The following is a 15,437-nucleotide window of genomic DNA, read 5'->3' as shown; positions in this document are numbered from 1 at the left end:
TCAAATTCAATCATATTTTGTTATTATGTGTTTAAATTAAAATATTATTAATTTTTTTTGAATTTTATTTAATTTTCTTTAAAAAATTAAAAAAAATTCGAAATCGAGTTAATCGGGTTGATTCGGGTTCAGGTTCGGGTTGAGAGTTTTCGGGTTTGCTCGGGTTCGGGTTGAGCAATTTTTGAATAGTACTATTACTCAACCCGACCCAACCCACCCGAGTTGACACCCTTAACGAGAGGTTATTGTATTCTATAAGCCCAAGTGGCTGAATATGAATAGTCGTCGGAAGTTGATATTCATTCCTTTGCAAAACAAAAAAGAGGAGTAGAAGTCGATGTTGATGCTGAAATGGATTAGCCTGATTTTGATCTTGATGATGATGACGATCAAGATTTGTTGGAGATTCTTTATAAATTGTTAGATTTATGGTGTTTTCTCTAAATTTTTAGTTATGTTTGATTTATATATCATGTTCTGCTAATAATGATGTTTCTGAGTGTTCTGGTTTAGAAACGAATTTGAATTGAGAGAGAGAATTATTTAACTCAAGAAGGTTATCATACATACAGAGATAATGCATATCAAAAAAATAATACTATTTTTGAATGTTTTGCCCAAAAAATTGAAAATTGAAGTTTAGTCACAAATTTTTATACTTGTGCATGATTTATGTTGTTTAAATTTAATCATTAAAGTATATTTATATGTTTAATTAATATATTCGGCTACAGATTGTAGATATGTGTTACATCTGCACACAATACTTCAAATCTGATACACAATCTCAATATTTTATGTACTTTTATATTAAACAAATAAACGTTCAGTATTATCATTCTATGTTAAATTTAAACAAATAAACATAATATAAATATATTGAATAAGACAATCCCTCTGTAGATCACATATCAACTGGAAAACTGAAATGCATCCATTAAGTGAGGATCGATTTTCAAGGCCAAAAAGAATATTGTACAAAATGAACATAGTTCAGTAACGCTCTCTAGAAAACTGGGATGTAACTGAAGGAGAAAATTTGTGTCGAGATTTCAAAATTCATTTTCCTACTCTTTACAAGCACAGTGATAATTTGCGGTAGATTCACATGGGAATTATATTTTACTCTGAAAATTACTCCATCAGAGAGCGTATTTGCACCAGTCCTGCGAGCAAATTCAGAAACTGAAAACACCGTATATTTGTTTGTACGAAAAAAATCTAAAGCACTTGTATGCCTAATTTGTTGTTTAAAGAGAGCATACCTAATGGCTAATGGACGGAGCTTAAATTCCGGATGATTGCTTTTCTTGGCTAATCAATCTGAAACGTTCGATCAGTGTCTCCTTGAGTGACTCGGGAACTTTAGAAATGAAATTTCGCTTCGCATGTGAAATCAATAATCTCCTGCACAACCATCAAGTATAATGTTTAGATTTGACGTTCCAAAGTAAATCCAAGAAACAGGTATACGTAGAAATAGATCCCGTTTTCTATGTATCCTGAATTATTGTCCAATAAAACAATCTAATATCGTTTGCAGTTCACTGTATGTCAGAATCACCGATGCAATCCAGTCACTAATCAAGCAAACAGCGTGATACTAAAATTGTTGACCAACATTCTCCACCGGTGAAAGAAATAGTTAAAATAAAAGAAAAGCACATGAAGACGAGTCCACCATGAAACGGCACAGCTCGTCTCACGAAGAAATGGAATGATCACGTCTATTGTTTTAGAAGAAACTTTTCTAGCGGGCCTAGGATCAAAATTCAGAAATATGCAACAGCATTTATGTTTTCAGGCCATCCTACTAAGAAAAGGCAAAACTGAAAGATGAAATTGACGGATATCTAAGGCGCTATAAGGTGCACAAGCTCTCATAGAGCCTGAGGCGCATGTTGAGGTGTGTGCCTTGTCTTAGTAAGGCACACTAGGACTAAATTTTAAAATTCACATGTATAAAGTGAATTTTACTAAACTATTGCATTACAAAATATTCATTTAAAAAAGATGGCTATTGAATTGCTGAAACGAAATAAAAGAAAGGCTGAAATTGGACTTATTTTAGGCAGCAGTGCATAGGAGCAAGTATAGAGGATGGCTATAGAATTGCTGAATAAAAACAAATAGGGAAAGAAGACATACAGCTGTTTAATCGAATTAGGAGAAAAAATAAACAAATAACTGGGATATGGATAATATAAGGTATAATTTAGTATAGGATAAACATGTGATATATAATATAAAGACAAGTTAAGGATAAATAAGATGTAGGATATTGTAATTAATGTTTGGTATGATTTTAATAAGAGTGAATAAATTTATATATTATATTGTAATGACAAAATTAACTTTATCATAATAAATTTTATAATTTCAAAGTTGTTGGTTGAATTCATATTTCTTATCTGTTCATGCGTCGACAGTGCTTGCATGATTTGTTTATTTTTACCTAATTTTATATATTATATAAATATGATAATCAAACTCTTGATTTTGTGAGTCAAGTCAAATATCAATTTTTAAGATTAATCGAGTGATTTTAATAATTTTATTGAGATTTATAAAAATCATTTATATAATTATCTCGAGTTCATTTATATAATTATCATATTATATATTATATAATATGTCAAAATAAATAAAAATATTTATTTAATTATAATTTTATATCAAGGTCGAAAGGCAGGGGCTTTTTACAAGAGGAAAATTTAAATATTTATAAAAATCATTTATATAATTATCTCGAGTTCAAAACACCATTATTTTGATAATATATAAAAATAAATAAAAATATTTGATAGGGTTTAGGATTTTTATATATTGAGGGCAATTAAGTCAATTGTGGTGTTTTTTTCATTATATTAAAATTATCACATCTCATAAAAAAGATGTTTTATCCTTGTATTAAATTATTTATCACGGGCTCATGATATTATCATGTGCTTTCTAAAAAGCTACCAAACGTAGGATAAGGAGGATTATTTATCAATCCCTCTCTTATCCAGTGTACCAAACTATACCTAACAATTTTATTTTCTGAGAGGGATCAACGAACAATTATGTCTACTACCTACCAACGAGCCGGCATGAGTATGATGATAACTGGATGCGGGCGAATGAGAAGACGCGAGTTTACACAATCAATAATGAATGGTGTGCTGGATTGGCTCTTAATTTGTTGAATATAAACTGGAAATTTGTGTGTATATTGTGTGTGCCAGCTAAAGTTCGTAATTTCCTTTGGAGGACTGTTACGTGCCTAGGTTTGGGATCATGTTATGGGTCGTTAGACAGTGAAATCTCCTAGTTCGGAATAGGATTCCTGCCGTTTTGATTTACAACCTTGACAACCTATGATTAGTTGAAGAATTGGGGCTCGTGAAAACAAGAAAACCAACCGATCTTGTGAAATAAACTTTTTATTGATATTTTTCTCGATCCCTAATTCTTCCCACCAAATCCTACGACGCAATCCAAAATAAACGGAAAGAAATCCTACCAATTTTAAAAGATACATTAAAATCCAACAAGGAAATAGTTAATTATTCTTATTAACTAAGGAAAAAAATTTTTGCCCCTATATCTTTAGCCCTAAATTTTCCATGAGTGAAACATTGATAAACTTTGGGCTAGTACATTTCGTTCTCTACATTGCTGCCCACAACCTCTTCTCGGTGCACTTCTTCGCAGCTCATGACATTGCCATCCCCTTGAGATGCAAGTTTGTCCGCAAATCTTGCGATTCCTCTAATTCACCTTGTTCTTCATCAGTTACTTCTAATCAAAATAAATTTTTTCGTCGATGACTGGGAACATACATCTCATGACAATTAAAACAGAGCCCACGTGATTGGCGCTCTTCCATCTCCGCTCGATTTAATTTTTAACTTGCGCGGTGCTCGGTTCTTTCTTTTCGCTCAAATAATCGAGCAAGACTCATCCCACTCGCTAAATCCTTTGACTGCTGGATTTCCACCTCAATTGCAATCAGCTCCCTTAACCCACTGATAAATATTTCCACTTCTTGTTCCTGGTGAGAGCACATGCATGAGCAGCCAATTGTTCGAATTGGTGCTGATATTCTCCTACGGTTCCTGTTTGGCGTAACTTGGATAATTTACCCAATTTATTGTTGCAGATCGTCAGGACAAATCTGAGATTACATTGTCTTGAATTCATCCCACTGTGAGTTCGTTCTCTCTCTCTAATTTTAGGAAACACACTTGCACTTCTTCTCCTAGGTGGAATAATGTTAACTCCACCTTTTCTTCTTCCAATGTATGTTGATGTCGAAAAAAATGTTCGCACCTATGAATACATCCCAGCGGGTCTCCATGGCCATTGTAATTAGGAAATTCTTGTTTTGAGTATTTTGAAATATACCTACGGCCTTCTCCCTCATCGATGCACTTCGAGTCCTCGCGTCGTGGAATGGCGAGTCCTTGTCGCTACTTTCCCCGTTGTGCCCAATAGTATTTTAAAAACGTACGCTTGTCATACTTGGTGAAAGTTCCTGCAATTGTGCAGCCATCTCCAACTACCTTTGTTCGGTTGCACGTTCATCCGCATGGTACAAGTTCATGAATGCCTCAAATTGTTGTTCCAGCTTGCAAATGTCCCCCATAACATGTGGCTCTGATACCAATATGTTATGTGCTTATATTTTGTATCGTGTTATGGGTCGTTGGACAGTGAAATCTCCTAGTTTGGAATTGGAATCCTGCCGTTTTGATTTACGACCTTGATGACCTATGATAAGCTGAAGAATTGGGGCTCGTGAAAAGAAGAGAACGGCCCGATTTTGTGAAATTAACTTTTTATTGATATTTTCTAAAGCCCTAATTCTTCCCACCAAGTTCATACATATACTGATGACGCAATCCAAAATAAACTGAAAGAAAATCCTACCAATTTTAAAAGATATAGTAAAATCCAAAAGACAAGAAAATAGTTACAACAAGAAAATAATTATTCCTATTAACTAAGGAAAAAATCTTGTTGCTCCTCAATCTTTAGCAATCTTTAGCCCTAAATTTACCATGAGAGAAACATTGATACACTTTAGGTTTTTATATTTCGTTCTCTGCATTGCTGCCCACAACATCTTCTCGACCTACTTCGCGGCTCATGACAAGGACACTTTCCTCCTCTTTACCTACTATGAGATCTTTCTGGCTTCGTCATGTGGATGTACATGAATGTTGTCCGCTCTGTCACAACGAGCCCGAAGATGATTTCCATGTGCTGGTTTCCTGTCCTTTGGCCAGAAATGTTTGGTGTCCCACATTTATTGGTAGTAACCTTCATCTATGAGGAGTGGTGGAATCATGTAGTCCAATGCAGAGATCGTAAAGAAGTCGAAATAGCAGCAGCGACTACGTGGTGTAATCGTCAGAATCGGAAAGATGATTTGTGGAATGGCAAATGTAATCAAGGAACCGTGATTTTTAGATCAGCTTTGGATCTTCGTTCTCAATGGCAAATGGCAAAATATATACCTGCTCACTTACAAGTCACAACCAATACCAAGGCAGATTGGGAAGCCACGAGAAAATTGGTTGAAGTGTAACACTGATGTGGCTGTCTTCGAAGGCTTACCTCATATGGGTTATGGCTGTATATTAGGAACTCTCATGGAATTGTGATTGCTGAGATGCATGTTAAACTGCATGGAAGTTATAGTCCGACTTTAGCTGAACCTTTGGGAATAAGGAAAGCATTCAGTTGGTTAAAGAATCTGAATATCTCGCATGCATTATTCGAATCTGATGCACTCCTGGTCATTGAAGCATTGAAAAATACAGATCCAGATTTATCTAGCCTAGGTCTACTTACATATGATTGTAAATCCTTTCAAGGGATCATGTACTTTTGTTTTTATGCGAACCAATCGAATCACGCTGCCCATGCTCTTGCTCAGGGTTTGTTTTTGGGACTGGTCGTGTGGGATGGGTTACCTCTTCTCCCACTTAATTTCTGTGGTAATTTCTCCTTATATGGTCTAATAATATTTTCATTTTTATTCAAAAAAATAGTCTCCGATGCTAGAATTGTAAATAAATCGAGCCAACTCGCGAGCTTTTCAAGTCGACTCTATATATATTTTATTAATATTTGAAATTATCAAATTCTCAAATTGTTTGCGAATATATTCGAATATTTCGAACCAAATTCGAGCCAAAATTATTAAAATTATCGAGTTTCGAAACGAGCTCGAGCCATTATTCATTTTTCTAGCTCGAATAATGTTTTTCCATATCAGCTTGATTTGGTTCATTTAAACCAATACAAGCAAACACTAGAAGTAAAAGGAAGTTTTTTTGAAAAAAAAACTAGTTGCCTGCAGTGTGTAATTGAAGCAAAAGATGATGGAAACAAAAATGGGCAGCATGAATACAGAAAATCAGTGAGCATTTGGTTAATATAATTGCCATAGTGCCGCCCACTGTGTTTTGTCAAAGAAATGCAGTTAGACCTTAGTTTTCTCAGGTGTGCCAAGGCGTAACTTGTGTCCTTGCAAAAGGTGCGACTGCGAGGGCTGGGTGGAGGCACCAAGCTGAGCCCTACACCTAGGAGCAGCCAGGCGCTCACTTTGAACAACCATGCAGTGGTGCTCGCGAAAGGATATATTACAACACACGAAAGACTAGAGAAACATGAAAAGTTCTAAACATTGATCAATATGCTGTCAATATCAGAGAATGGGTGATTTTAATTCTTCATTGCCATTCATTCAACTTGAAAGCTCATCTTGATTCTTAACTAGAGAGAATCTTCTATATTTATTAGAGAGAGACTTCCAAAGAGAACTAATTTTCATATATTTGGACTCAGGTACTGGATTCTTCAATAATAATAACCTGTTAATCACCACTTATTTTGTTTTACTCCCCCAAAACTGGAAGTTGATTTGACCTAGATAGTTCACCCCAACATATGAGGGCTGTCATTTCCTGGAGCTGAGATTATTCCTGGCCTCATCATTTATGGAGACCATTTTGATGTTCTCCAGAAAGGCAGTGTCACTCATCATGTGTGCTGTGTGACATGGACGCGTGATTGTATCTTAGGCCTTATAAAAGTGTTAACGAGTCATAGGGATTTAGGAGCACGCAGTTAGACATTAATCCTATCAAAACCCAAGTGTATAGTCCCCACTCCACAAATTATTGTCCTCGATCATTTGTTATGAAATGAAGGCCTCCATCGTATGATGTGACTTTTACCATTTCAAAGTTAAGGCTCGACTACCACTTTGACTTTTATTCGTTTGTTATGAAATAGCAGGATATTTTTTATTTTAAGAAGAAATATTAAATGATTTTACTTGAGAGGCGGAGTTGGAAACTCAAATCAAATGCTCATTTCAAATTCCTGATTTTAGCAATTAGCATTTGGACAATTTTCCATTTTCCGATACGGAAACCTACATTTTGATTACATAGTATTTAGAATTTTAGTACGTGTCCTATTTTACTTACCTAAGTTTCTTTCAAATTGTGCTCGCTCTTTGATTTCATTAAAGTAGAAGAAAAATAAACCTTTTCTCCTAATATCTGTTTTTGTAATGATTCAAATCCTTATTTTGAATGAATTGCTAATTAAGAGATATTAAAGTGTTGTTAATTAAGTATTATTAAGGAATTGATAATTCGGGATCAACTTGTTGGGATCCACCGAATTTAAAATTACAATCCAATCTACTTCAGATTACATTATCCCGAGAAATCCAACTAGACAAATGAGATTCTGACACGTGACAGATAGGAATGATTCGGATTTTCTGAACTAGTCCGGATCCAGCCTATAAATGAAAGCTGATTTCTTTTGTTTCTTATACTGCTTCCTTCATATAGAGTTCTAGACATATACCTTAGATTTTCTAGCCAGTTTCTAGACACTTTTGGTGTTGAGAAGTTTCGGATCAAGTGTCGACTCGAAGAGGGGTTGGTGAAATGGGATCGAGACATCATCAATGGGCTGACGACGGATACAGTTATAATCCTAAAGCCTTAAATAGTGATTTAAAGATCGTTAAAAAGAATTTTGGAGCATGTTTGGTAATTCAAGATTTGGTTTGATAGTGATTTCATTGTGTTGGTATTGTCCAGGTTCAGAGCTTTCTGTTAGATTGTTTTAGTGAGGTACGTGATGCACTGACTGAGTTATCCAAACGTAGTATACACACTTATATGCTGCATATTTTAAATGTTATATGATACATGTTTTACTGATTCGGCATATTATGCATGACATATCATGTTGGGCCTGATATCTTTTGAGATATACCTCGTTTGTTGGGGCCGCTCAGCCCTATTCTGTATTGTGGACGGTGCGGCATCGAGATCTACAGTGTTCGACGGGAGTCACGGGCTCAGATGACCTTAACATTGTAGGTCCACGTCTTGATGACGAGTGTGGGAACCAAAACATGTCTAAGGCAAAACAGAGGCTACGCACTCAGGCGCCTCTAGACTGAGCATGAGATTCTTGACTTGATCCTTGATATCGGACCATATTGCATTTCGTAAGCATCATCTCAATTTGTATACTCGTACATTCTCGTATTGAGCGATTGTCGCTCACGTCCTTGTTTTCATCTTGAGCACCCCATTCCACGGGACAAGTCTTAGGTTGTACAGTTCGGACGGCCATGACAGTGGCTAGAGCAGTTGGGTTTTTGGTGGTGATCCAGTGGAGGTTTTATTTGGTTTACCGTATTCTCGTGCAGTATTATATTTTTGATATGGTTATATTAATGTTTAAGACTACTGTTATTGTTCTGTTTTCGTTTGAGTTGAAAGATGATTAAGTTATATGGTTTTCGCTGTTTAATTGTTGTTATTAAGTTTTAATTCTGCATGCTTATTAGTCTGTTTAGTAGTGGTTCGGCTAAGGACGCTAAATTTTTTCACAATTTTCAATATCAAAGAGAGGGAGGAGGAACAAGTCAATCCTTCCCTGGAGAAAATGGTACATGAGGCCTCCATCTCGTTAGGTAATACATAAAGAGAAAAAAAAAGCCCTTCTCATTCTTCGTCAGAAAAAATTTAAGGGAAGGACACATTTTTGTCGTTCAAACAAACTGTTCTATTTTCATTTGGGTTGTAAGATGATTAAATTATTTGATTTCCGCTGTTTAATTGTTGTTATTAAGTTTTAATTTTGCATGCTTATTAATCTGTTTAGTAGTGGTTCGGGTAAGGATGCTAAAGTTTTTCACAATTTTCAACATCAAAGAGAGGGAGGAGGAGGAACAAGTCAATCCTTCCCCGGAGAAAATGGTACATGAGGCCTCCATCTCGTTAGGTAATACATAAGGAGAAAAAGAAAGCCCTTCTCATTCTTCGTCAGAAAAAATTTAAGGGAAGGACACATTTTTGTCGTTCAAACAAACCCCAAGTTTCCTTCCATCTTTTCACAACCAAAATAGAAGGTGCACAACCCTCCCACACTCCTCCTTTCTCTGGCCCACCCACAGACCCCTCATAACGAAATTGTTTAGCTCCATTGTTTTCATCTACTCATAACTTGAATGCAGTGCACTGAAGAGTAGTATCATAAAAGATAAAAATGTTAACTAGTTAATTCGCATAGAAAGCACCAGAAAGCTTACTTGTTATCATAGTCACTCGACGCGCTATTGCCATCTGCTTGACACAACTTTTTACTTGCACGCATGAAACTATAAAGTTCATGAGACCATCCACATGATCGTAGAATTAATGAAGCTTCTTTCCTGAGCCTGAGAAAAACCACAGTATAAATTGTAAACCATTCTAAAAAATTAATGACTAACATAAACTTCAAAATCATCAACATTACAAGATGTTGTGACCAAAATAAAGTTCTGAACTTCAATTTGTGCACTAGGCAATTTTGCAGTAAAGCTAGAAAATTAATTTGATGTTTCAGCTTCATATCTAGAAAGATAACAAACAAGCCTCAACAGAAGTAGGATTAGCCTGTGAAGGACACACTGATCACTCACACGAAGCACCAATCTCCACAAACCAATTATAGGGCTGATCGGCTTAAGAATCAGAGATAACCAGCAAACAGCCAAACACAAATCAACAATAAAAATCTGAAAGGACGTGAATCTTAAGATCCAGATACAAGAACATAAACTAATGTTAGGTACTTGGGTTGAAAAACACTTTGGCAATAAAGTGCTACATGGATAGATACCAGTAAAGAGCAGGCTTGAGATAAACTAAGAACCTCGTAGCTGATATCAAAGGACATCTTTTTCACACTTCAAGAACTTAAGAATACATACAAAATAAGGATTAAAATACACAACACAAGATTTTTCACAATACAGAACAGTTGAACGAAAAATTAAAGTTAATATAATAATCACAAAAGAATAGCATAATCAAACTTATTTGACAAAATAATAACCACAAGCAAAAAAAAAGAGGAAATTTATAATTTAGAAGTGACGTACAGTTCCTTGAATGCTTCCACTGCTACACGAGATTGATCATCTCTGGCAAGCAAAATGCATGGCTGATTGATTTTCATCTTTCTCTTCATGCTTGATTTGTTAGTGGAGCCCATGAAGCTTCCTCGCTGACAATCCTGACGGTCTTCTCTTTTTGACAATGCTATAGGAGTATTGATATCATTATTTTCACAAAAACCTCCCTCTAAAGGACCAACTACAACAGGCCCATTCTTTCCATTACAGATTTTTAAAGATTTTTCACTCATAGTATCTTCAATGCCTTCTGAATTTTTGCTTAAACCAGACTCATTTTTCTGTTTTTCCACTGAAACAAATGATAGCGCTGTATTGCCAGAATCCTCCTTCAAATCTTTCTTAAAAATAGAAATCTTAATATTGCCAGCAGAAAGGAGCCGGTTGGTACTCCCATTGATGCTAAGCTTCCTTTGTGAACAAGAATTCCCTTGATCAAACTTAGATTTGGTTGAATTGCTCGTCTGAGCATGATGGTCGGAAGACTGCTTCCCATTGCTGTGTTCTATCAGCACACCTGACTTCTGGATTGCAGATGACTTACTTGAATTAAAACCAAGGGAAGTGGTTGAAATATTTGTCTTGGACTGATGGTGAGAAACTTTCTCACTCGTTGGTCTCTGTACAACACCAGGTTTTTGGATTGTGGCTGTTTCAATTCCACTAGACTCGAGGGAATTCGTGGAATTAGTACTATTATCATGATGGGCTGAAATGTCATTCACGCTAACTGGTTTTTCAGAACAACCTATCTTTTGAACAGAAAATGATTTATTCCTGTTCGACTCGAGAAAATAGGTTGAATTAGTTGTCTTGGCCTGTTGGTTGGAAGTTTGTTTCATAAAAACTGTTTTATGTACACAATTTGTTTTTTTCATTGTCGATGCCGTATGTCCATTTGACTCATGGGACTTCAATCCATTGGCAATCAACCCAACATTAGCTCGTGGCCTTGGTTTCCTACGAGAGAAGAAAAGGATATAGACCTTCTCCGACAAAACCTCCTGAAGGGTTGACAATGAGACATATGAATCATTGCAGCAGTACCAGTCACCAAATGCATCCTGAAAAGAAGACATTGACATTAAACGTGAAAATTCCTGCTTAGTAAGAACCAACATCAAGAAATGTTCAAAATTATGATCAGACCTTGATGTATGCATAGTAGTGCCCAGAATCAGAAGAACAGCCAGAATGTACAATAGTAGCAAAAAGATCATACTCAGGATGCTGATCCTGCGATGTCAAAACATATTTCAACACAAAAAACGAAATCATAGGATAACATAAAAATTGATCATCAGAAGAAACTACAGACGGCACAGAAACTTGAATGCAAGGAAAAATTCCAATGCCATGTAGAACAATAGTTCATTATACGCAAAGGAAAAGAGCTTCAACAATACCAAGAGAAAAACTCCATCCATCCAGAATAAAATTTTAGTTAAGAACATCACCAATTATGTCTACAACTATGCATGAAACTGGGACTTCGGGCGAATTCAATAGTTCGAACTAAAGGGTGACACGAAAGCAGACTGCAACAATTGTTTTATCTGCTGAGTGAAGTTAAAAAAAACTTCGTATTTCACATAGCATTGTGTCGTTATAGAATGTATACCCAACTAGTCTTTCTAAAAAAAAACATTCCCCGATAACCAAACAGAACAGGAGATTTAATAATCCAATAGAGGAGTTGTTAAGCAACAAGGAAAGTCACTAATTAAAAGGGACAAGGAAAGTCACTAATTAAAAGGGAAGTACAACATTTAGAAGGACAGAAGAAATGGGATCTGACCTGCTGAGAAGATTTAAAAGAGAGCATCAGTTTGATGTTCTCATTCTCTTTTAGGCCAAGGAGGGAAAGCAAAGAAGGAAAGCAAACAAAACTATCATTTCAGCATTTTTTTTCACAACACACCTGGCTTGCTTTAGACATGTAGCTTGAAAGCACTAACATCTCCTCAAATGCAATGGGTTTATCAACCTTCCCACCATACATGCCCTCAAACCTCTATTTGAAAAAAAAATATACTAAGTTCACAATCACATTTAGCCAAAATGGAAACAACGGAAACTACACTCAAAATACAAACACACCTTTAATTGGACCACAAAGACATTTGGAGCCTCGAGTATTGACATTTGCTTCCTTGCTGTTACCAACTCCTTGCAACTACAAAAGTATTAACTATTCCCAATTATTCCACAGAAGTTAAAATTTAATAGGGCATGCATACACCACAACATCCAAGCATAATTAGTCATTTATGTCCGAGGGCACAGCAAGAAAATGATTCGGATAAAAATTTTTACCTGGAATTTTAATTATGAAATTCTATCATTAAATGATGTTTGAACGAATTAAAATTTTAACTCAAAATTTGAGAAATTGATAACAAACATGTTTCTTTAATAAGTATCCATGCTGATGTTGAAGAAGCTATGATAGAACATGAATAAAATAGAAAGAATATATGCTACTTTCATCTCATCGAGCTGTTTGTATGACACTTCTTTGCAATCCAAGGGTTATCAAACTTACTCAATTCATCCAACCCATTCTAGAACATTGATTAGCGTATCACTTGAACTATCTTGACAAGGAGAGGAATCTTTTAGTGTTTCAGTCTTTCAGATTCTACAACCACAAATTATACATCATCTAAATGGCCAAGCTTTAATTGAAAAATAAAAGAATGATGAACGATCTAGCTGCAATGAAAATTTGTATGTTAAAAAAAACAATGAAAATGAATGTAAACAAAATACTAAAATTCTAACAACTAAAAACAAATTTTAACTTTGGTTTCTATTCTCAGAAGACTAGCACAACATTCAAACCAAGATGATCGTGTCATAAAAACAATATCACACTAAGTGGAGAACATATCTTAAAAACAAATATGCCACCAATACAATATAAAACGACTAAGTTCTTCAATCCACAATATCATAAGTCCCTTAATCAGAATCGTGTGACCAGAACGAGCCATTTCCTTACCAAATACTATGTTGTAATGGTTTAGAAGGATTTCTTTTGAGAAATTGTGGACTGACCAATTGAAGGAGGATAAACTATTTATGCATTTTTAAAATTTTGAAACTTTTTTCGTAACTTCTCACTTCTACCGCACAGGATCAACAACACCAAAAAGAATTCTTGAAAACTGAGGATGGCCAAGTGACTCTCCTCAAGTCTCTGCCATTACTAATGCGTCTTTCTTTTAAGAACCATATGCACAAGAAAGAAACAGTCAGCACCAGAGAATTAATGAATGCCAGTAGGATTGAGAGAGTTCAAAATACTAACATATCACACTTGTATTTGTTACTTCCATCCAAAATCTCAGGCTGGAAAAACTTCTGCAAGGCGTCTTTCAGGGATCCACTGTGCAAAATGTCAAGACTTAAATCCATTATCTCATCAACCTTATTCGACTCGGCTCCACATGACAAACACTTCACTTGACTTTGAAAAGCCCCCCCAAATATCTCCTTGACCACTGTTTCCCCACCCCCACCAGTATTCACTACATTGGCGTCATTCCTGGTCTTTTGTTGCTGTTGCAACTTCTTTAACCTCAAACATGTGTTGTGGCATGCGTCAATCACATATCGCAAAAATTCATGTGCATCCTCTTGCCTCCCTGGACGAAAATGCTCAGCATATATCCTCAAACAGCTATTTATTTTTAACGGTGCGTCTGAGGCAGCGTCACTACTCAAAGAGCGAGTAATTCGTTTCTCCAATATGCAGAAGGGACACTCACCCTTTTTCTCTTTTGCTGCCACCAAATCACCTACAAAAAAAAATTGAACTCTATAAGCAACATGCATGTATACAAATAAAACAGTTTACTTTCAAATATATTTAATGCAGCAGAATCAACAAATTCATAAACACATCGAGTCCTAAAGAATCTGGAATTCTATGAGATACAGACTACAGAGTGAGAACAGTGAGAACTTGAACCTATTTCTAGTTCGTCTAACAGAATCATTTCCTCAAGAGTAAAAATTTACTATTAAGATTTTTACTTCCAGTCTTCATACCCACGCTACTTTTCTCTTGGGGAGGTGAGTTTTAACTTTTAATAGCATAATCAAAAGCTCATATCACCATAAAAAGAATGCACTGAGCTTTTAAGTTCGAATCCCTCAGCGTACGACTCCTAAACGTACTGTGAAGTTCTTAAGGTAAAACATGAATTGTAACATACACACACGAGAAATGCCAAACCTACAATAAGGGGCAACATGAGGGGGAAAATGGAAATATACATACAAATAGAAGAGTGGAGGAATCGGAGGCAGAAATTAGCGAGAGGAGGTGTGTAAGTGAGACACTGGAGAACGGAGTTGAGGTAGCAGCTGTTGCCCAAATTTCGGAGCCCTAGAGGCGGTCCACCGTGCTTGCGCTTTTCAGACTTGAGAAGGTTCGGCTGCCACGTCATCTGCACCGTGCCCATTAACCACCCTTCGTAGCGGCCGCACCATTGGTCGCCGTCACACACCGCCGCGATCGCATCGCCCGCTCGCCCCACCCGCCTTCTCGATGCTTCTCTGTTGGTTTTTCAGCTGAGGATGTTAATATTTTTTTTTTACCTTTTGTTTTTATAAATATAAATATAACAATTATTAGGGCCCTGGGTTTTGGGGGCTGAATGGTTTGTATCTTTTGAGAATTTATTTATTGGAGTTTTTAATTCGGATCGGGTCAGTCTATAATATTATATATTAATATTCTTTTAATTTTTCTAAAATCTCATATTAAAGTAGAATCGATTTTTATTATCACTTATTGAATTAGTTTTCGCACAATCATATAAATGTTAGTTGATAAATAATTTCGATGTCTCCTAAATTTTGTACACCTGGACGGATCCGAGCTCATATCAAGATAATCCATAGCCCACAATATCTAGCCCTATCAGAAGTCTAA

The 15,437-nt window shown here is 35.9% G+C and overlaps 1 protein-coding gene across 2 annotated transcripts; it reads right to left on the bottom strand.

The window, feature by feature from the left end:
* Nucleotides 1–911: 911 nt before the first annotated feature.
* LOC142543230 (uncharacterized) lies at nucleotides 912–15,097 on the bottom strand. 2 transcript variants are annotated; one of them, XM_075650356.1, is made up of 9 exons: nucleotides 14,781–15,097; nucleotides 13,806–14,295; nucleotides 12,593–12,668; nucleotides 12,414–12,506; nucleotides 11,642–11,728; nucleotides 10,460–11,556; nucleotides 9,623–9,751; nucleotides 1,266–1,407; nucleotides 912–1,166 (listed from the first exon to the last, which is right to left on the bottom strand). In XM_075650356.1, exons 1-8 carry the CDS (start codon nucleotides 14,962–14,964, stop codon nucleotides 1,287–1,289), a joined length of 2,277 nt encoding a protein of 758 aa, XP_075506471.1. In that variant the 5' UTR covers nucleotides 14,965–15,097; the 3' UTR covers nucleotides 912–1,166; nucleotides 1,266–1,286. The 2 variants fall into 2 exon arrangements, with proteins under 2 accessions (XP_075506471.1, XP_075506472.1); XM_075650357.1 differs by having other exon boundaries at nucleotides 912–1,168; nucleotides 1,275–1,407.
* Nucleotides 15,098–15,437: the final 340 nt, after the last annotated feature.

The sequence above is a fragment of the Primulina tabacum genome, chromosome 4 (assembly GCF_025594145.1).
Source record: "Primulina tabacum isolate GXHZ01 chromosome 4, ASM2559414v2, whole genome shotgun sequence".
Taxonomy (NCBI): Eukaryota; Viridiplantae; Streptophyta; class Magnoliopsida; order Lamiales; family Gesneriaceae; genus Primulina; species Primulina tabacum.
The sequence above is the reverse complement of the archived record's forward strand: the minus strand, read 5'-3'. Positions and strand labels throughout refer to the sequence as shown.

Excerpts from the sequence above, each read along its gene's own strand:
- LOC142543230 (XM_075650356.1), bottom strand. The coding sequence starts at position 14,964 with ATGGGCACGGTGCAGATGACGTGGCAGCCGAACCTTCTCAAGTCTGAA. Across the intron at positions 14,296-14,780 it reads ATTCCTCCACTCTTCTATTT|GTGATTTGGTGGCAGCAAAA; the intron begins GTATGTATATTT and ends TTTTTTTTGTAG. Across the intron at positions 11,557-11,641 it reads ACTACTATGCATACATCAAG|GATGCATTTGGTGACTGGTA; the intron begins GTCTGATCATAA and ends TCTTCTTTTCAG.